The sequence below is a fragment of the Ursus maritimus genome, unplaced genomic scaffold (assembly GCF_017311325.1).
Source record: "Ursus maritimus isolate PB19 unplaced genomic scaffold, ASM1731132v1 scaffold_34, whole genome shotgun sequence".
Taxonomy (NCBI): domain Eukaryota; kingdom Metazoa; phylum Chordata; class Mammalia; order Carnivora; family Ursidae; genus Ursus; species Ursus maritimus.
The window spans coordinates 20,785,835-20,808,435 of NW_024426008.1; the positions used below are offsets into that span (position 1 = coordinate 20,785,835).

At 45.9% G+C, this 22,601-nt stretch overlaps 1 protein-coding gene across 1 annotated transcript in view; it reads left to right on the forward strand.

Annotated features, from left to right (window-relative positions):
• Positions 1–22,601, forward strand: part of SMARCA2 (SWI/SNF related, matrix associated, actin dependent regulator of chromatin, subfamily a, member 2) — a 171,003-nt gene that overhangs the window by 130,412 nt on the left and 17,990 nt on the right. The window contains exons 28-31 of the mRNA XM_040620135.1: positions 3,088–3,305; positions 11,327–11,380; positions 20,722–20,827; positions 21,314–21,415. Coding sequence (XP_040476069.1) covers positions 3,088–3,305; positions 11,327–11,380; positions 20,722–20,827; positions 21,314–21,415 — 480 coding nt within the window. The remainder of the gene's footprint in view (positions 1–3,087; positions 3,306–11,326; positions 11,381–20,721; positions 20,828–21,313; positions 21,416–22,601) is intronic.

Genomic DNA, 22,601 nt, shown 5'->3' on the forward strand with positions numbered 1-22,601 from the left:
TTTTTTTTTTGGTGTGCCCCCCCCACCCCGCCTAGCACTGAGTTGAGTCAGTTTAATAAATAATTAAAAAAATAATAATAAAAGAACAGTTTTAAATTTCTGCGAATAATTTTTACTTCCATGCAGGAGTATATCTTACTCTACTTCTTTAAGTGCGAAAAGCACTGGGAAATATTTAGTGAATTGATTTCCATTAGAAAAAGACCCTTAGAAATCCTTGAACGTAAAGTACTGCATATGGATGTGTTTGGGGTCTTTGGGGGAGGAGGGAAGAGGTTTGGTAGCTGACTGCATTCCTGCATAAAACCTTGATTTAAGGGGAATAATGGTCAGTACTTTGTGTGTTTCCTTGTGATTCCCAAACCTAAATTTAATACGAATCTGCACATATTAGCAATTGTCATAAACATTGTCTCCACTAGTTCTTTTTGCAATTTAATTTGTTTTCGCTTCTTAGCTACTCCCAGATTTAGAGATTGATAAGTCCAAATATCACGAGCTTATGCTTTGTTCCGTGGGGTTTTTTTTTTGTTTTTATTTTTCCAAAATTAAGGGGAAGGGGTGAGCGTAGAGCTGTCCCTTTCACTGCTTCCCCCTCTTCATGTACCCCACTGAAAAGAAAAACAATGAAAAATATTACAGCAGGAAACTGAAAGGAAAGTGTCACAGTTGTTTGGGATTTTCTTTAAGGAGAAAGAATGACATTGTATTAAAATGTTTGAACTTGAGAACATGCACATTGCTTTTACTGACATGGATTTAATGAAAAAAAAATTTTAATACAAAAAAAAAAATCTTTGCTCCAAAAACATGCAGCCTTTTTTGTTGTTGTTGTTGTTGTTGTTTAAAGCACTAAAATGAGTTTTTAAAAAATCCCCCCAAAACATAAATTGTTTTCAATTTTGAAAAATAAATTTGAATATTAATTTGTTTTCTTATTGGCTTAATTGTGAAAATGAGAGCAAGAATCAGAAACCATCTGAGCTAAAAAATCTCTAATTCTGCTGCCTGGAATAATAAGGGGGAAAAAATATGATAAGTAGTTGTCAATATTAAAACAGGCTGAAGGAGGAAGGCTTCGGGCCTTGTAGTAGGTAGAATGAAACAGCAGATTTGAGTATCCACAATCCTTTCAGTATTAAATTTTCAGTAAAATAAAATTACTTGTATATGAAAACATAGCCTTTCCCCAGCTCTCTTTTTTTTCCTGATCAGCTGATGAAGAGACTAGCAGCTCGCTGCTTTGCTGGCTTGTTAATTTTATCCCCACTAACTGTGATTTCCGATAGCCGGCCTGCTGATAGTGGTAAGGTAAATATCCTTTTTCGTTGCCGTCTTGAAGATTCAGTAGAACTACATCCCAGGCATGTGTAGGTGTGTAACACATCAAAAGCCGGTGTTCTCCGTATTTCTGTGTGCAACTGGGTGCCTGAGGAGAGCAGTACCATTAACTGTTGACAGCCTTGCATGCTGTATTTATTATTAGCATGTTCAGTCTCCAAGATTTGCGGGACAATTTCCTTTTCTTCATCTTCGCTTAGCTGCAGTGTGTTTAGCTGTATAGTGGGTGTCCTGCTTTTAGGCAAATGAATATTAATGAAATAATGTGGAGCTTTTTCTTTTTTTCCTTTTTTTTTTTTTCCTTTTTTCCTCATAACTCATCAGATCTCGCCTCCTTCATAGTGGTTATCTGAACACTGTAGGATCGTGATGGAAATTGTCTTTTGATTATTAAGGCCTAGCCTCAGACTGTCCCTTAGGATTCTTGTCTGTGTGCATGTTGCTTCTTTGGGTTTGCACATTGGAAAGATGCATAGAAAACATTCTTTTAATCCCACTAGCATTTTTCACATGCCAGGTTGTTTTGTGTTCTGCACCAGGTTTTTTCATAAAACCTTTCTTTTTCAGGAGGCATTGTACACAAGTGAAAGAAATTATGTCTGAGCTGTAATCACTCTTTATATTGATTGTTATACTCACATGATCATAAATATTAGCCATGTTTGGTGCTGTGGAGAAATGAAGGTAATTGCTTTATGATTAGGGCTCTTTGAGCTACGAGAAAGGATTGATTAGCATTTGCATACTGGAAGCAATATTGAGAGGCAGGAGGAGCAAATAACAACATCAGTTATTTTGTGTGAGAAAGCAATCTTGAAATGTAATTTAAAGGATTTTTTTAAAAAATTTCTTTTTCATGGTCAAATTTCCTTTTTATCTATTTTTTTTTTTTCATTGCAGTTTTCTTTTATTTTTCCTAAGTTGTGAGATTTACCAGGTGGGGGGGAAAAAGAAAGTTTAAACTTCTGGGTCTGTCACATGGATCTTTTAGCCATTTACGAACAGGTTTCTTTTATACCTGGTTGTTTTTATAGCTATTTTATTATCTCTCTGCATTAGTGCTGCTGGCTCTGGTTTAAAGCAAGCGTTTGCAGGTAATTGGAAAAAAAGTGTTTGTTGTTTGTGAGTGTGTGTGTTCTTTATCAGATGATTTAAGTGCGTTTACCAAGGAATGTGGCTTTGTACTTCCTGTTTCCTTGTTTACTAATTGCTACGTTAGAACAAAATCTGGATGGAATTCTGATTTATGTTGTGAATCATGAGTAAATTGATGTAAAACCTCAAAGAAGGGTCGGAGCTTGTACGATTGTAAGGATGTATTCTTGGATTTTTTTTTCTTCACCCACCCCTCGTTTTGTTTTACCGTCCTCCCCCCCCCCTCTTTACAGTAATGAGACAATTAAGGTCTTTTTCTTACATAGAGCTAAAATTTCATTTGGATTCAGTTATCTTTCAGATACTTAAATGTATAGCTCTTTTTGTATTCGTCATTTCTTCTCACGGTTAGTGTTTCCGGCTTTCAACATATTTTGTTCACGGATTAGACTTGGTTTAAAGATGCATTGATTCAATATGGCGGTCTTTGCTCTTCTTACTTGACTGGTCTACTGTTAACTTCTATTTTTTTTTATTATTATTTTATTTTTGTTAGTTTCATTTTATTCTTATTACTCAGGTTGGCTTTTAAAAATTTCCTTGGTGATTCTCCTGTCTTGAATTTTCCTCCTTCGTTCCCTGCTACACCAGGCCATTGAAGACGGCAATTTGGAAGAAATGGAAGAGGAAGTACGGCTCAAGAAGCGAAAAAGACGAAGAAATGTGGATAAAGATCCTGCAAAGGAAGACGTGGAGAAGGCCAAGAAGAGAAGAGGCCGCCCTCCGGCTGAGAAACTCTCCCCAAATCCCCCCAAACTGACGAAGCAGATGAACGCCATCATCGATACTGTGATAAACTACAAAGACAGGTGAGTGTTTCACTCCTACACCTTGATCACCTTCGCCAAGGATATGGTTGATACTCAGCACAGAGCAAGATTTAGGAAGGTGGGCGCTGGGGCGTTAAGGTTCTTTCTAGTTTACGTTTCACGGCTTTTGCCCCAAAGGTGTCAGGAGCCTTGTACCATGTTCACAATGGCTGCTCTTGCAATGTGAATGCTGTTTTGTCAGCTGTTACTTGAGGTATTTGGAAACAGGGGCTTAGATTACAAAATTAAAGTCTAAGCTGGAGGATGAATCTTCGGGATCTCTGGAATACCATCCTTTACAGGAAGGATTTGGAGTGGTAGTGTGAAATTATACTTTGGGGCTGAGTCGTTAGGGAGAGAAGAATCCTAGCATACTTAAGGTAAATATTTCGTGTCAAGACACTGTTGAAAACCAAACAGATGCTTCGTCAAAAATGCCGTTCCTTCTTTCCTTCCAACACACTTGAATGTCTGAGCGCTCGTTTCCAACCATCTCCTTCTTCGTAATTGGACAGCATGGCATTTCAGCAGATGTCACTCGTGTTCATGGAACTTTTCAGTGTAATGTTGAGAAATCTGTGCCGGACACTGGTATCCCCAGACCTGTGTCTGTCAGCCCGATGCAGTGGATAAACTAGTTGGGCTGCATTTTGGGCAGTTGTTTTGGTTTCTGCTTGATAATCACGTGATGCAGTTTTCATAGGAAGACCACATCTCATTCCAATCGAAGAATCGATAGGAAACAGAAGAATTACACATTGTATTTCTCTCGATGGCATAGCGGCATTGATCAGTTTTTGGTTACCAGTTTTGTTTTTGTTTTTTTTTTAACATGAACTAGCGTTGCTCTGTACACCTGGGAGTGTTTAACATGAATAACTAAGTTGTGGTATTAGTTTTTCACTGTGACTTGAGTACTTGTTCTATACCAGGAAGAAAACCTCATTATAAAGGTAAAGTAGTGTAAAAAGGAAGACCCTTTCTACCCAGAGGTTTTATTGTAGGTCTTCGTGATATTATCTGTAAGGAGTTTCCAGAAGTGGTGGAAAGTAGCAGGAGGAGGTGTGTGGGAAAGAGTCAGAATTTCATGCCTCTCTTCGGGTCCCAGATTTTTTGGGTTCTCTGCTTACTCTTTTTACTTGTTGTTGTTGTTGTTTGTTGTTATTTTTTACAAGTGCATCCCCTTGCTTATTTCGGAAGTGGCGACAAAGAGCAGCCCCCATTATATTGGGATTGGATAAGCTGCTCATTGACACAGGGGAATGACAGCCGTCCAAGGAAGGAAAATTTGGCCACAAGTCCGTTTCTTTGACCAGAGCGAACATGCAGACTTCTTTGTAAACCAAGAGTCCGTAACTCTGTCAAGTTCCTCTCCGTCCCCAGCCCTTCCAATAGATGTGCCACAGGCAGGAACGGTCTCCAGGAAACCCGCTTGGACGTTGTTGCCTTATTAGACCAGCCCCCGGTGCAAGGAAAAATAAGTAGAGAGCATCACTCTTGCATACGCCACCAACGCTTTTGCCTTGGTCTCAGGAGAGCGTGACATCTGTCAGTTTGCCCAGGTGTGCCTTGTTCGCAACCTGCTGAGTGAGTCTAGGGCTGCGGGAACACTGGGACGAGCCAGGAAGAGGTTCTTGGCTTCTAAAGCGAAGCCTTTTATTCCAGGTGACAGCTCGCTCCTTTAACGGTGTAAAAGAGGTCACCAGCTGGCGGACCACATATTGCCAACAGATTGATTTATTTCATGGTTCATGTTGTTGGGGTGGGGGAAGGGAGGACAAAAAAGAAAGCAAACACGTAAAACTGGCGAGATTTCTTAGAAACTTCAGGGATTTCCCGTTCTTTTCGAAAAACCTAAAGATCATGCTACATTCCACCCAAGTTTCCCTAGGGTCAGAGTTGGTGGGAGTGGAGACGTGGCCACCCCCTCCCCGTGGGCCTCCTGCTCTGGGGCACGCCCCCACTCCCCATCACCTGCTGTCACCCGTCCAGTGTGGCATGCCGGTGGCCATTTGTCATCATGCCTTTCCCACATGGCCCACTCGACTCCTTTATATTACCTGCTGGCTCCATGGCCTTTTGGGTTTATGACTTCCTGAAACACATAGCTGTGGGCTGACCACTTTCCTCGAAACCCCCACCAGACGTGAGGTTCCATCCCACACCCTCCACTAAGCACAGCCCGGTAGCTGACGGGACAAGCCTCGCCGGGGTTCAGCTACCCGTGTTTGAGTCTTAACCCCAGCGTTTACTCCCTGGGGGCTACCGGGGGCAGCTTCCTCACCCCCTCTGCACCTGTTTTCCTCATCCACAAAATGGAAGGAGGACGGTAGCTGCCTCCAGAGGCCGTCTGTGAGTTTGAGGAGCTAATACAGGCCAAGCTGGTGGATAATCAGCCTCTCAGACTACTTTACCTCCTCAGGTGGGTAAATGGAGCTCTGAGCGCTTGAAAGGAAGTGTCCTTGCCCATAGGATTTCCATCCCTTTTTTTCCCCCTGAAAACAGAAAACACAGTTTCCCTGGGACTGATTATTGAGCATATATCTCTGCTTGTAGCGGAAAGAATATTTAAATATTTTAGCATGCAGACATTAAGTCCTTTTTTTTTTCCCCCTCCCCTTTCTCTGCTTTCAATTACTTATTTAACCCTTCCTTGACAAGTACCCTCCTACGGCCCGTTCTGTTAGCTTTCACCTTTGGGTGCGTTCTAGGGAGAAGGTAGGTACTCAGTCGTTGCTGCGTGTTTCATGGATTGTCCGTGTTCGTAATCGAGAAAAAGCACTTATTCCGAGTATTTCTGTGTTTTATTTCTCTTACCCAACTTGGTTCTCAAGTAGGAGGCTCTCAAATTAGGAGGGCCTTAATTGGATACATTGTTACATTTTTGTTGGATTTAGAAAATACTGCTGGGAAATGTACCTACCCTTCCATGTGTTGAGATTTCTGTACCATTAAAGTCAGCTACTAATATAGTAACTCAGCCTACCTGTGCAAGAAATACCACCAGTCCTCCCCTCCCTCCTATCGCCCCAGCCAAATGTTAGGGCTCTGACAGTCACACAGATTAGCGGAGTATTAAATAAGAACTGCATCTATATTTAACTGATATATAAGAATTAATTAGCTCTCATGAGACAGTTTTTTCAAAGTTCTTGCATGATTCTGGGACAGATGTATCTTTCTTTTTTATAAAGAACTAGGATAATTTAAGCGTCCATTTATTCCCTTTGTTTCCAGTGCCAGGCTTTTTTTTTTTTTTTTTTTTAGGAGGATACTTTTTAAAATGTGACCCCAAAGAGCCAGTAATTTTGTGTGATTCACAAGTGTAAAAATCCTTCTACAGGAATTGCTATCTAAAGGTAGCACTGGTCAGCTACAACTCGTTCCTGTGGTTTTCTTTTCCCCCAAATCAAGCAGTGTTTGTTTTGACTTACTATATTATGCATTGTTTTCTGTTTCCACAGAAGGTTTTTAAAAATCCTGCTCTAAGACTATGTAACATTTAACCTAAGACTCAGTTTCTTTGAAAAGGGATTCATCCTAATCTGCATTTGTAACCCTTTAAAATTGCCCCTGGGATGAGATCTAGAGCGAGGTGGTGAGGTGTGGAGTCTCTGCAGAGAGCTGTCCCAAGTCTAGAGACGTGCCTTAGAGTTGCTTGGATAAGGGAAAGATTCTAGAGGGATTCAGGGCTCTAGCTCTCCCTGGTCCAACTTCCCACAACCCAGGCGTGTCCCCCACACCACCTTGGACAGACCGCCATCCAAGCTCTGTGTGGACACTCCCAAGGGTTAGTTCACTGTGTTAGGGGGCAGCTCATGACCCTGAAGGACACCTCTAAGCACAAGAGTCATTTCCTATATTACAATCGATGCAGCCTCTGTCTTCTAGCTATTTGTTCTCCTTGGACCTTCAGAGAGTAAACCTTTTCCTCATGTCAAGAAGTGTCCTTTGTGAATAGCGTACGCACCTCAGGACGTTCTCCTTGAGGTTGAAACCCCTCCCTTTGCTCTCTGAGTGATATCTAGACGTGCATCGTTCTGGTCCCCTTCTTTGGGCATATCCTGCCTTCTTAGTGTCCCATGGAACATACGGCCCCCGCAATGCCGAAGGTATTCTGACGGCTAAGTGCAGGGTGGTTAGCTTGCTTGGGCTGGATACCAATATTCTGTTACCGTGACTCAAGAGCGCGTTAACGTTTTCCAGCAACTCTGACACAGACTTAACCTTTATGAACACGGGCTTGTTGAAAAGCTTCCATTCCCCAAAACATGCAGAAAGCTCTTTTCTCACTTGATGCTGCCAAGGTTAGCCTTCAACTAAGCATTTGATTTTTTTTTTTTTTTTTTTTTTGAACCTCTATCTACTGACTTCATTCTTTCCTCTGCCGGTTCCATTTAACTGATTCATGTCCCATCTTTCTAGTCTACTGTTATAACTTGATTTTTAGGCTTTTTTAAAAAAAAATGTTTCCTTGTCTAAGTCTTTTGTGGGGGGGGGGTTCATCAGAAGCTTTATTATAAGCTGTTGCTGAGAAACTTGTAAAGGGCAAAGGGCAGGTCTCTATCCTGTGCCCCCTGAAAATCACCTCAGGTTGAGAGGAACGTAGTAACCAGTAGTCCCTAAAGTCGATTAACCGTCTGCAGACTCACATGACCATGCCATCATGTCACGCACAGTCATCTATCCTTCGTCAAGGCGATCAAGAAAGGCTAAAACCAAGAGCTACCAGATTCACGGCCCCTCCAATCTATCTACCTAGAAACCCCGCCGAAAGAATGAAATGAGGTTAGCCTGCCATGGCTTTTTCTAGGAGACCCCCTACTGGTACTCAAATGATGTTATTTATCTTCCCTAAATAGCCCCATGGCATCTGAATAATTTCTTCTAAATTTTTTTTTTAAACCAAGGGTCCGCATCAAGCGTAGCAGCCTCGCGTGTCCTTTTTCACGGTGACATGGGGACACTGGCACTCTTCTCATCTTCTGACTCCATTTCTAGTCTTTGTGATTTCTTAGACATGATTAGGAGCAATCCGCACACGCCTTCAGGATGTAATTAGTTTGCAGTTGGAACTTGGACTCACTTGAAGTGCCTTCCTATGCTCCGTCGACTCTCCCATTGGTAGCTTTTGTTCAACATTTATTGTGCCTTACTTTTCAAATCTGAGCATTGTTCTCATCCCTGAAGAATCTGGAAACAGAAGATGAGGTCGTGTCATCTCCTTGCTCCCTGACCGTTGTTGGAGGACTATAGCATTCCAGGAGGACTGGCCCTGCCGTCTGCCAACAGTTGGGACTTCAGGTCCAGCTTTGAGGACGGACACAGGGAAGCAGTCGGGGAGGCAGGAGAGACCTGTCCGGCCGGTCTGATGGGTGGATGAAACCCTGGCCCGGGCTGGGGGCAGGGCTGGTGCCAGATGCGCTCCTTCCTCCCTGACACTCTTGAGGCCCTGCTGCTCTTCCTGAGTAGGGACTGTCCTCTTCTTGCCCTGAATTTTAAGAAGCCTTGGCGACATGTCTGAGAATGGTGGAAGGCCTTAGCTTGTTCCGAATACTAGCTGTCCTCACATTGTAGAAAATCATTCCTTCATCCTGGAAACATTTGTGGCATCCCTCCCTTATTTCCAGTCCCGTGCTGCGGAATAGGGCCAGAGGGTAAAACAAACAGAAAAAAAGCCTCAAAATACTTAACCCTACTCGCTCACCGTACATTGGAGGAGATAGTCTTCCTGCCACATGGTCTTGCTTCCAACAGGTGGCTGGACAGGGGAATTCAGGGAAGGGGTCACATGAGCTCGTAATAGGAGGGCACAAGAGACATTATCTTGTGTTTAGGGTCACTTTTGGAAAAAAAAAAAAATACTATCCTTATGAAGACATTTATCCTGGGAAAGGAGAGCCGACATTTCATTTCCTTCTGTTGTATTTAGCACCTTTCCAATACACTTTAGCACCTTTGCACGGACGGACTCGGTAGACTGCCAACCTTAGGACCTAAGCGTCCTTGCTTACGTCCTGTACACCCTGAAGTCACTTGTGTCCTTTCCCTCCATTGAGGAAGAGCCGCTGTCTTTGCAGGTCCACATCTCATCGATCCATTCTCCAGAATGGATGGGCTCCTGTTAAAATGTTGTCTTGTTCCAAGGTTTCCTCTCAAGTGCTTGACCTGAAGTGCATTATTTACTGTGGGGGGGGCTCTCCTGCATTGATCCCCATCCAGAGGCTTCGGTCCAGGGCGGACTGTTCATACCACTGTTCCTCCTGCTTCTCCAAAATAGATTTGTAGTAACAGATGTTTTAAACCAAATCCACATCACTCTGTTCTTCTTTGAACCCTTTTTTGTTGTGGTTTTGGTATTTTGTACCTTTTTACTTCCCCCGCCTAAGGTGACCAGATCGCTGACCTGGGTAGGTCTGTCCCCGTGTACTCCTTACCCAAATCATTCGAAATTATTCTGCCGGGACCTCTTTTGTTCTGAGCCTCGCATCCCCTGTGATCTCCAGTCTTCATTAGTTTCAACTCACAGAACCTTGCCCATCGTTGTCCAAATTATTTATATCCTGCTCTATAAATTGTCTAAGATAGTATTTCTTGTTGCCACGTTCCTCTTCCTCCATTTCTGCAGGTCCTGAGACAACGTGGTCTGTTTTTCCTCTGTATCCCCGTGGTTTCACATAATCACCAACCCAGCGTCCCAAAGGTGCAGCAGAAAAAGTGCTCCCAACCCCGTGCCTTATTCCTGATACGCACTCAGAGACCAGGTTCCCTCACCACACGCACGAGCATCTGTCCTGGCCACCCCGGCTTCCGTGGGCCCACACGCTTCAGCAGGAGACCCTCCCTGTGGCTGGCCTGGCCTGCTGCCTCTGTCCCCTGCCTCCCTTCTGGTCCTCGTCCCGCCTTTCTGGGAGGTGTGTCTGATCCTGTCTCCCTGGTAACGTTGCGTGGCTTCCCACTGAGCACCCCATGATGGCCCAGCTTCTCAGCCTGGGAAAGGTTGTCTTCTGCAGGCCCGCCTCGATGACCTTCCCAGCTTCGTTTTTCCATCATGTTCCTTCCTGTTCCTCCCTCTTCTTTCAGACATTCCAGCTCATTCTTCTTTTTTCCCCACCCACCTCTCCGTTCTCCCCGGTTGATGCTTTTCCCCCCTCTGCTGTGCCTCGAGCCCTGCTAAGAGCTGGCAGTGGCTCCGAGAAGGGATTTTTCTAGGTGGCCCCACATAGGCTGTGTATGCCAGAGGGTGCCGGCCTCCCCTGGAGTGAGGTCTGGATGGGAGGGTGGTTTCTCCTGCGATGTTTGCCGCCGCACAAAGGGACACCAGTGTAGCAGGCTCAGGATGGCTCACTTGAAGTGGCTTCCTTTGAGGCCCGTGGAAGGGCCTGAGGCCTCAGGGGCTGGTTCCTTGTCCTTCCCAGTCGAAGTGACTTACTTGCAAAGATGAGAGGTCTGGTTGGCAGAGCCAGCTACCTGGCTGGTGTCCTCTGGCGTGCCGTGCGTATGCGGGCTGCTGTCACATCGTGCCCTCCAGCTCTCTGAGGTAAGTAGTAGGCCCCGCTGACGCAGGAGGAGCTCGGCCCGCACAGGGACAGGCCACAGCTACTTCGGCGAGGTCACCCTCCCCGGCCCCTCCCCAGCCAGCGCTGCCTGACTGGCACCCCTTCCGGGGCAGTGGTTGGAACCTGTGTCCTAACGCACCCCTAGGACATGCGCAGAGCAGAAGTGAGCAGCAGGCATTTGTGTAAGAGAAGCAGGAAAAGTCTCAGGCCTTAGGAAATGGTTTTTGGGGGGTTTTCCCCCCATTTCTGGAGAACTGTGTGTTTTCTCAGAGTGTGGTTCCACTCATAACCTCGTGTGGTCTTCCCCCAAATCCCCTGAGTAGGCAAGGCAGGTGGGCGCACAGTCTGAGGCTTGGAAAAGTGAAACGCGTTCCCCCAAGGCCACCCAACATAGGAGCAAGAGCTGGGCTGGGCCACGAACCCAGGTCTTCTGACTCCGGTGTTCTTTCTACTCTACCACAGGTGTAACGTGGAGAAGGTGCCCGGTAATTCTCAGGTGGAAATAGAAGGAAACAGGTCAGGATCTGTCTTGTATGCCCTTGTCTCTGAATACAGGTATCCCTTGGCACAGCGCGCAGACCGACTCCGAAGGAGCCGCAAGCACATTTCTCCACGTGCCCCCCCCCTCCGACGGCCCCCACTCGGGGTGGGGGATGGAGGCGCACGGATACTCTAACACACCTGCCAGGGCTTTTCGAGGGTGTCTGTGCCGCGCTTCAGTGTGGGTGTGTCCGCGCTGTAAACGCCCTTCTTCCAACCGCACCGCAGGCCTGCCTCCCTGCCGCGCCTCGGACTCGGGTTCTGTTGCTTCCCTCCCTCCTGGCGCAGCTTCTGTCTTACATGCGCGGGCCTCCTAGCTCGGGGTTGCCTTGGTGTCGAAGCTTCCTGAAAAGCGCCTGCGGTGCGTGGCTCTCCCGCGGGGCGCGGAGAAAGGTGCGCGTGCCCGGCGTGTGTGGTGTTCTGGAGTTCACCGCCGCGCGCAGAGGGTTGGCGCCCTGGGGGTGGCTTCTGGGCTCACCTGCCCGTGGTCCTGAGCGTGCTAGGCCGGTCCCTCTGACCTTCGTGTGCTTTTGCTTCTGTGGGTGGAAGACAGAAATGCTTTTCTCCTAGAGATTCTGGGAGAATGAGGTGATGTTGGGTGTGTGTGTGTGTGTGTGTGTGTGTGTGTGTGTGCAGGATTTCCCAGGGTGAGGGGCTACGAGTCCTACACCGAAGAGTTTTTGTCTCCCTTTAAGTCAGCGTGAACTTAAAAAAAATTTTTTTTTTTTGGTATGATACTTGACCATCCATATTCCAGTTTTGTCGGTTGACCCAGTAACATCCTTTACAGCATTTTTCCCCCTCACTAGTGTAGGATCCAGTCTAGGGTCAGGAGGAAGAGGCGTTGAAGCTTCTTCTCTAATGCATTCCAGTATGAATACCCATCCCCAATTGTGCATTTAGGGTGATTAAACCTGGGAATGATTTGTACCTACCCATGTCTGTGTGGGGATGGGATTATTGTGAGGATGGTTGATTTTTTTGATAATTCCTATTGGTATTGAGGAAGCAGTGTTCAGTTCTGGAAGCCAGACACCAACTATGGTGTGTCCTGCCGGACATCAAGAAGGATGGTCCGTTTTGCCATCATGAGACAGAACTCAGTCTGGATATGCCTTTTGGGATTGAAACAACAAATAACTTTGACTTTATTAGTTTGGCCACTTTAAATAAGGAAGCAACTTGGATAAAAGCTTCCGCCACCCGCACCCCCAATATGGAAAGGAGGCTTTATGATTTAAATGGTGTGATGTGGCTAAACGCCCAACCCAGTAAACAAGGACAGACATAAGCTCCTTCCCCCCCTTCCATCAGAATGGTCATGTGACCATGAAAAGTGGATTAATCACCACTTTAAAAGGTATTGCAAGCCTCCCATGTCAGGCCTGGGCTTTTCGTGGAGGTGATAGTGCTATATGTAGTTGGGACCTAGATAAATCCATTTTTACAAGACACATTTAAACTGTGATTTCCAGAGCCATTGCAAGGGGCTTGACATTTCCTCCCTCCAGGCTCTGGAGTCTTTCTCATCCCTTGCTGTCACGTTTGCTTCTTTTTTCCATACGCCCAAGTTTATGATGTGTGTCGTTCAGAGCTTAGGATGAACAGAATTTGAGAGTCCTTTTCATGTGTTCAGAAGCACTGAGCATTTTCCGTGCCAGTCTCTGTGCGAGTACTGAGAATGGGGTAGAGATGAATCCACTGGAATGCTTTGAAGCCTAGTTGGCAAGAGCTACGAAGGAAGAACACGTACCGGTGTGAGGACGGTGTGTGGACGGTGTGTATGGGGAGGGAGGGGTGGGTCAACGCAGGAGCGGTGAAGGCATTGGGTGTGCCCATGCGCAGAGTGGGGGACCCCCCAAGTAGACCGCAGGGGTGGTAGACAAGGCAGAGGCACTCGGTCCCCTGTACGGGGGCTGCTGTGGTGATAGGGAAGAGCAGGACCCTCTAGAGACCGTGCGGACTCCAGTAGGACCGGACCCTGCCATGGAAGGGGAAGGGGGCAAAGCGTGGGACAGGGTGGTGGGTGTGAGGACAGAGGTGACTTCTCAGAAGCGTGACGGACAAGACTCCAGAGCAGACCGGACGTGACACAGGAGAACCTACAGACCGCCGGGGGTGTCTGGTAAGTGAACGTGGTACCGCTCACAGGAACGTGCGTGGACGGACGGGGGGCGTGTGTGGGTGCCGCATGCGTGCGCTCGTGCGTGCGCGTGCTTGTGCGTGCGCGCACGGCTACCCCGCTCGGCGTCCTCCCTCCCAGGAAATCCGATTTCTCCCTATGGCTATAAACTGCCCTTGACGTTGTGATTATGTTGCTAGTATTGACTATCCCTTCAGGACTAGCCAAGAAGCTCTTTTAGACGAAATTTATTTTTAGCATTGTTGGCTGGCACCAGACTTTGTGTCTTTCCTTAAATAGGGGCAGGAGGCTAGGACTGTGGATCTCGGGCCCAGGCACTTTTGCATCTAGTATCTCTGATTAGACCAGAGAGAAATTGTCATGAAATAGTGGTGTGACCAAGCGGACACACTTGCAGAAAATCTTCATTGGAGGCAAAGAGCCTTTTTTCCTGTATTGGATGCTCGGGTCTCAGCTCAGGGCCCACAGTTTATCTCCTGTAGCTGCAGGTCGTAGCCTCATGCATCGTCTGGGATGGTGTTCCCTAGACTGGGGTCCCCAAACTCCAGTCCTGTAGCTTCTCGAAGATCCCCTGGTGGTGCAGTTAGAGGCTCTGAGAAGTCTGACCAAAAGTAACCTATGGAGCTTCATTCTACCCAGTGTAGCCCCAACTCCTTCAACCAATGAAACCCCATTTTCTAGGGAAACCCTTTAAAAATCCATTAATTTTGTGTTCCGTGGAGCACACTTGGGGAAGTGCTGACCTGGAGCTCAGGACTTGCATTTCGTCCAGGGAGACTTTGCTCAGGGAAATGTGGATTTCAGTACTTGATTTTTCCCTCATAACAAACACGGGTACTTCTCACGTTTAGTTGAACAAGCTCCTTCGAATCCTGGCGACTTGACACTTATTTATGGTGCTTGGCCAATTATACCCACATACAGCAAGTGGGCAGCCCACAAATAAACTTAGCCTGTCTGCTTTCCAAGGTGCAGAAGGCCTCCTGGGGCTTCCAGGGTCAGTGCGGCCCGGAAGAGCAGGGTCTCTGCCTCTCAGAGCTGCAGACCAATACCAGCCTCTGACCTCTCTCTGAGGGAGGAGGAGGAGTCCCAGCTGGATTAACAAAATGGAGTTTCTTAGAGGCCCATAAACCTGTCCTTAAAGTCACTCTACAAGCATTTTCATAAAAACCGGATTGCTCTGGAAGATGGCAGCTATTGGGCTTCTATGTTCTTGCATATTCACAGGGAAAAAATCTGCCTCCTTAGAATCACACATCCTCCATCTTCCTTAGGAATTTGCTAAAACAGCAGTTTAGGACCGAGCAGCCCTCCAGTGCCCCCTTTAACCCACCCTTCTAACGAAGTGACGCTTGGGACTCGAGGCTCAGGTGGGGAGGCATTTGATTTTATTTGCCTGCAAAAGTTTTGTGCTTTTGAGTGTGGTCACATTTCAGCCAAAAGCTTTGAAGAGTTTTCACTATTGCGAAGTAGAGACACAGGGTGGGATCAAAGGATGAAATTCTCAGGGGAAGGGAGAGGTGCAAGGTGAGGCCTTGCAAGGAAGGCATTCTTTGAGTCCTGTCCAGGTCTTCAGGAATGACATGACCTAAACAGGTGAGGTGGCTGAGCAACGTGGACAGGTGCGCAGTTAGGATTCAGTACTTGTACCTGCTCTCAGGAAAGGTCAAGTGAGAAAAAGGGGGTAAGCAACCAGACATCCTGGGTCAGTATTTCTAAGAGTCAAGTGATAGGTGACAGCTCTCCAAGTGGCCTCCCCAAAATGCTTGTCTAGGCAAAGAAATCATATCCTGGGAATCCCACGTCCTGACAAGCACCTTTGCTTTGTAGTAGTAAGTTCAAGGAGAGAAACCCCAAGAAAAAACAGGAACGTCTTTACAGTAGTTTCTGATGGTTGTGATACATGATAAATTTTATGGAATTATTCTCTTCTATTTATTTGGCTTTATTGTGGTAGAATTAAAAGGTGCCAGTTGGTGAAATGTGCTATTTATGGTGATATAAATAAAAGTTGGCCCTTAGATATCATTTCCCTGGAAAAAGATTAGATTTTTGACTTACAGCATGTTTTCAAAGAAGGTAACCCAGTAAAAGTGTTTGAGACCTACTTTATTTATGGATAATGATATGGTTCCAAATTGCATTAGAGTGTAAATCCTCATTCTGTTGAATCAGGGTATGTTGTTGTGAATATTTATGCTCTGGTATCGCTCCTTGTGGTCCTTCGTTTATGACTTTTTAAAAACCTAGTTGCGGTGGTACTGCATCTCCAATTTGATATCCTGTGTTAGTTAGTTAGTAATTAATTACCGAAGGTCCTAACAAGGATTTTCAGACTCTCTAACATTCTATTGTCCTTTCCCCAACAAACATTCTGGATGGTTTACAGGAGTTATTCTAAATAATGCAGTGGTGACAAGCATCATTCATGTACGTATGTGTCTGTTATATGGATAGACTTCTATTACACATGCGTGTTACCGGCTTAGAGTAGATCACCAAAAATAGAAGCGTGTAGCGCGGTATAACTGTATTTAAGACTCTTGATAAAGCCTTGCTGCGTTCCTTACTGAGCTGCGTGAGCCATTCATCGACTGCTAACTCAGGGCACTTACACCTTGCGTTAACCTGATGTAACCTTATTTTTGTTGCTACCTCGGGCTCATCCTGTATCTACAGTCCTAACGCAACCCTGGGGGTGATTTTTACCCGCTTACCGATTCCACTGCCAAAAGCAAGTCTACCCCCATCACGTTCTGCTTCAGCGTAACTTCCTGTATTCTTCAGATTTCCAAGCTTGTTAGGAATTACCGATCAATACTCAGTAAGACTCAGGGGAGAGATCCCGGTAGTGAACACGGAGCGCAGGTGCTTTTCGCACCTGGTTCGTGCCTGGCTTGGGTCTCTGGGGGGCTCTCTGGGGAAGTGGGGTGCTACTGGGCTTGAGGTGCATTTTTAAGTGGTTTGTATTAAACCTCACAGGAATCTGACCCTGAAAAGCAACAGCCTGCTTTCACCTACTGCCTTCCAATGTTGACCCAATTTTTTAAAGTTTTCATCCCAATCGGTGTTTGATTCCTTTAGGATTGTAGTAACTTTTTTTTTTCTTCCCATAAAATCCTTCCAACTCCAAGTGGGTATTCTAAATCATGACATCTTTTTTTTTTTTTAATGGAGGCAAGATAGGTTTTGTTTAGTTATTAAGTGTAAACATGTGGCTATGTCAATGTTAGCTAAATTCTCTTTCAGAAGTATCCACTATCCATGCATGTCATCAGATCAGCCTGGGCAGGTTAAAAAAAAAAGAAAAAAAAAAAAACCAGAAAAAAAAACCAAAAACCTGTCACCCAATACCTTATCTTCTAGGTTTGGGTTTGTAGGGAAGGTGGAAGAGCCAGCATTTTCAAGGAGCAGGTCTCTTAGCTAGCATTTCCACCCTCTGCCATGCCTAAAATGTAGTCCGAGGGAAAGCTGATGTTTATGTAACATTCATCATGTATGCGGTCACCATTTTAGAATCCCAGGAGTGCGGACGTGAAAGTCGCATCCTTTGGTTTGCGAACGTAATGGGAGAGAAGTGGGTTTCCAGATGAAGCCCAGCAAAGTTAGCCTCACTTGTGTGCCTGCTTATCCGTGTGTATACACACACACACACACGAGCAGTACCTGCGGGGTTTGCAAACCACCGTTCCCACAGTGGCACGGGGGGCCCTTCTGTCTCACCCTGACATCGGGGCCATGGGTCCCTGTGCCCACTCACCTCTGTGGGGAGGAGCCTCTGGGCTGCTGGTCTTCCAGCACCTGGAAACTGTCTGAAGAGCACAGTGTTATTTTATATTTTAGGTTACGCTCCTCCCCCACCCAGGCTCTTCCTTATCAGGGTCACGTTTCCTATTCTGGGATAGATCACTGTACGAAATCTATCTGAAGTCATGGAGCGTCAGTGGAATCCTTTTTGGAGGAGGGGAGCGGGTATCCTTTCTGTCATGGGAAGCAGCACTCTTCCAGTGAACAATTTCTCCTTGTAGGCCTTAAACTGTACAAAATGACATAATGGAAAATACCTGGGGGGGGTAGGTTAAGCATTTCAACAGAAACAGAACACCTTCTGCAAACCATTGTACAATTAGTCCATTGTTCTGGACTTAAACTTTCCAGCACCGGGGGAAAAAAAAAACATTTGAAAGGTATATTGAGAAAGCCTTTGCTCAGCTTAAGTTTGAGAAACAAATGCCAAGAATTCAGAAGTCCGTCAGGCTGTTTCACTTCCTTTTTAATTTTTTTTTTAAACCTTTAATTTAGGAAAAAAATAAGTTACTGTAGTGATCTGTCAGCAAGTGGTTCTCCTACCTGGAAGCATTTTTTTTTTAGATTTTATTTATTTATTTATTTGAGAGAGAGTGTGCGCTCAAGTGGGGGGCCAGGGGTGGGGAGAAGGAAAGGGAAAAGCAGACTCTCTGCTGAACAGGGGGACGGGGACGGGGAGGACCCTGGGATCATGACCCGAGCCAAAGGCAGCCACTTAACTGACTGAGCCACCCAGGCGCCCCTACCGTGTTGCATTCTATAACCTAAAGATGGATGTCCTGACATTCCTGCTCAAGCTGTCATCAGAACCCCCACAGGGAGGGGGAAGGCTTTTGGCCACATGTAAGGTGTTCCCCCGCCTCTTTGGAAAAGGGCGGGGGGGGGGGGAACCACCTACCCGTACATAGAAGAATGAAGTTCCAGGCAGGGAGGTACTAAGGGTTAGTTTGATAGTAAGAATTTCTTCCCATTTTTATGGAGAATGGGTTCTTGAAGTATGGTTGTTGGCATGGAGACTGGGAATTCCTAACCAAGTGGGGGTTGACCACAGTCTTCATCAGCATATGGGAAAGGAGCGATCCTGACCAGAAGAGTCAGGTCATCAGGACAGATTGGGTTTGCCGAAAATGAGCAGAGAGGAGCGCTTTGAAAGCCAGACTGAGACGTCTGTATTATGACCGCACCAACCTACCACAAGAGGTCTTTTCCAGTAGCTTCCAGGTCTTCTGTTTGCCCCTGTCCTCTGTCCTGGGAGATGGGAGAAAGGAAGTAGGACAGGAATACTGAGTCAAGGGAGCCCTAACTTTTGAAACAGTATCAACAAAATAAATTTGTTTTATTTTCTGAGTCTCAGAACGTTCAGCTCTCTTCTTTACGAGCACAGGTAATTCTGGACTTGTCTCGTCACAGGGTCTAGAATTCCCACAACCCGACTGAGGGCAGAGACATCACACCGAGATTGCTTTGGCCATTTTGCCCCCGTCCAAAAATGCTATATCACATTCTTGGTGCAAACGGCTTATTTCTTAATTCACCAGTAGCACAGTTGAAATCGAGAGTCTGTCTGTCACAGGTGTACAAAGCACAGATGTCCTTGTAATCCATCAATAGAAAAATGACACCATCTGTTGGCAATGTACAAAATGACAGCATGAAGATGTCACTGAGGGTCAGGTGTTCAATCCACGCTTACAAAGAGGTCTGACTTCCTGATTGTTGAGAAGACACGGATAGAAATAGAAAAAGTGATAGCTATAAATTGCCTTCCAGGTACTCCTTTTCCAACAGGTAAAATCTTTGTGTATATAAATCTCAGAATGGTAGGAAAAGAAACAAACCAGAAATTGTGGCCCGATGGTGAAGGCGATAGTAAATAAGCTAGTCGTTGTCACATACTCGGTGGTATAATTTATGGAGGTACAAATGCATCTTTCAGCCTGGAAAGGGGGGTAGGGGTGACCATAGGGTGGGAGACGCTCCTTGGTTCTCCCCACGATAACCTAAAAAATCCAATTCCCCAGTACACTGCAGTGTTCTTAAACCCCTTATGCGTGCCCCTGATTTTCATATTCATGAGGCTCCTGTCTGTATTAAAAAAAATAATAAAACCAAGACCCAGCATAACAGAAAAACTCGCCCATTCCTTTGACAGAGGATTTTCGGTTAATTTATGCAGGCCCCTATGCTCTTCAGCATTTTCCCCACTGGTTGCTAAGCAACCGTTTGAGTTACTGCGCATGCCTTTTTTTATGATAACTGTCATTATGAATATTTTTTAATTATACAGCTGGGACTGTGGATTAAAACAGCATATTGTCCCTCATTCTCAGCCACAGCTTCTAGCGTGCTTGCACACTCCCGGGCTCACCGTCCGAAATTTACATGGCAGTGATTTCTGTTTGTTTATTTATTTTTTTGGCACGTCTGCCTTCACAAAGGAAGTAGAGACTGCATCGTAAGGGAAGAGAGATTTTTGTGAAAAAAATGACTCTCCCATTCCTCGTGAGCCGCCATTGATCTGAATAGGCCAAGTCAGATGTTAGCATCTTGAACCTAAATCACGAATATCTTTGTTCCCGTAGCCGCGCCTGCTCCTAATACTATAAGTGATGTTAAAAGCCTATAACGCTTTAGAGACTGTCTCTCAAAGTTATGAATTGCTAAGCATTTGCTGCTATTAAACGTGCTTTCAAATAAAGCTACCGCGGATTTGAGGGAGGGTCCCGCACTAATCCCAGACACAGGAGGCATCCGCACTTGCTAAATAGGTTAGTTTTTCTGCTGCCCAAGTGGCTCCGTGCGCACACGAGTGCAGTTAGGCGATCGGAAGGGGTTCCTCTGGCAAATAATAATAAAGGTACGTGTGGTTCACAGTGTGTAAGGTGCCCTAAAAGGAATCAGAAAAGAAAGACACAAAGGCTTTTCATTTTGAGTTTCCAGAGTATATTGTAACACACTATTTTCCAAATAGGGAGTTTGAAGACAAAGGCGTATGGAAATAAAGCCATTGTGTTGCTTTTTTCCTACCAACTCAATTATTATTCATTTAAAAATGGAATTGTTGGTTGAATAGGACATTTTAAAGATTTCTATCAAAAAGCAGAGCCACGTTCCCTCTGGAGGAGGAACTCGCAGTGGACTTGCCGTATCCTGTGTGTGACAGAAGTGGGGATCCAGTGGCATTTTCATGTGAGTTTGGAGTTAGCGCAAGGAGCATTCATCTCGAGTGCAGTCGTGGGACTTTTCTTGATTTAAAGGGCCCCGCGTCTGTAGGCACAGGATGCCGTTGGCTTTTTGGACATTTTCTGAAAGAAACACTTGCCTCGGTAGCGTTTGATCGGATCTGTTTGTCTCTTCCACCCTACAGTTCAGGGCGGCAGCTCAGTGAAGTCTTCATTCAGTTACCTTCAAGGAAAGAATTGCCAGAATATTATGAATTAATTAGGAAGCCGGTGGATTTCAAAAAAATAAAGGTAGATATTTTGTTTACACACTTTGTAAAAAGGGTGAAGCCATTGAAATGACCACAGTCAGGACTGGGCAGGGGCATCCTGTCTGATGGCAGTGGACACCCCCTTCCCCCCCATCTAGGGCTTGTCACCAGAGTGGCGGGGAGATCCTCCGGCCTTTCCGTGTATTATGTGGAGAGCTCATACTGTATTATATTGCATTTTATTTAAGAAGTTTCAGATTTCTCCCCCCATCCTTTTGTGGTTCTTGTGTCCCATCCTGTGCTGTTCCTTCCCTCTTACAAGAAGGGACACCCCTGGGAGGGTGGTCTCTTTGAATGGCGCCCCCTGGAGTAGTTCACTCCCACCCCCCCACCCCCCCCACCCCCGGCAGGGCCCCCTGCTGTGAAGACAAAGGGAAAATCAAATAGGGCTTTTTTTGATCAAGTAATGATTGTTTGCCTTTTTTTTTTTTCTTCTTTCCTCTCTTTTATCCAAAATTTGCATTAGGAAAGGATTCGTAATCACAAGTACCGGAGCCTGGGTGACCTGGAGAAAGATGTCATGCTTCTCTGTCACAATGCTCAGACGTTCAACTTGGAGGGATCCCAGGTGTGTCTTCAGTTGTCTGAAAAACGTGGGACCTTACCTGTGCTTCTGCGCTTTTAAGTGATAGGTTTCATTTCTCTGCTGTTTGAATCATTGCTACTCCCCCGGCAGAATCAAAAATGCGAAATAAAAGCCTACATCGTATGCTAGGATGTAAGTAAATTGAGGCTTTGGCGCTTTCAGGTTACGGCCAGCCTCTCCGTACCACAGCTATGCAAGCTCCTCCATGTGCTTCCCAGCAACGCTTGGTTCTAACTAGAGGAGGAATTCCGGGAAAACACTTAGCGTAATGCTTTAAAGGCCAGAAGTACAGGTTTTGCTTTTGTCGAGACTGTGTATTTGATTATATTCACCTTCGTTTTTCTGACCATAACCTTGCATCAGGAAGTGAAACTACTGTGATTAAAAAAAAAAAAAATACATCTAGAGAAAAAAGAATCACTGCCTCTAATTGCTTGCAGAAAATGCTTATCAAGCCAGCTGCAATAAAGAACTCCCCTTGTCTACTGTAAGTGACACTCAGTTGATGAGAATAACCAGGGGGAGGATACTCTCACTTTAATTTCACCTCCGTTCCACTCCTTTTGTAGGCACCTTCCCCCCACCCCACCCCCGTCTTTATTTCCGGCCCAATGCTCTTGTATCATGAAGAAGGAAGGAGAGGTCCCTGTGTCTGCTACCCAGTGTCAGTGTCAAGCCACCAATAAGTTCCTTAAGCTTCTCTCTGGATCCTGCTTGTTTTCCACCCTCCTGTCCATTCCAGTCATGAAACTGGAGAGCATGAGAGTCCTTGCACGGGCCTTTTCTGAAAAGACGGTACATTTCGAGGTTCAGAGTGGTGGTCTTTTAACCGAAACACTAGTTCCTGAGAGCACGCCTTCTGTGTTCGAGACGCTCTTGGATGAATGCTAAAGGGAAGAACCAGGACCCAGAGGGTAAACGGGGGTCAATAAGGATGTCTTCTGTGCATGACTACTTGCAGGCCCCGGGTAGGGTTTTGGGATCTTCATACCCCGCTGTGGCAGCTTGGTGCTGCCCCCGCAGGCCCCTTCCCGTGCCCCAGCCTCCCTGTCTGCCCGCGCCCCGTCTCGCACGTGAAGTAGAGTCACAAATGGCTTCCTTCTCAGTCCATCCTGGGGGCTAGCTGCACCCCTTCCCGGTCCCTGGGAACCTATGAATTTGACTGCTT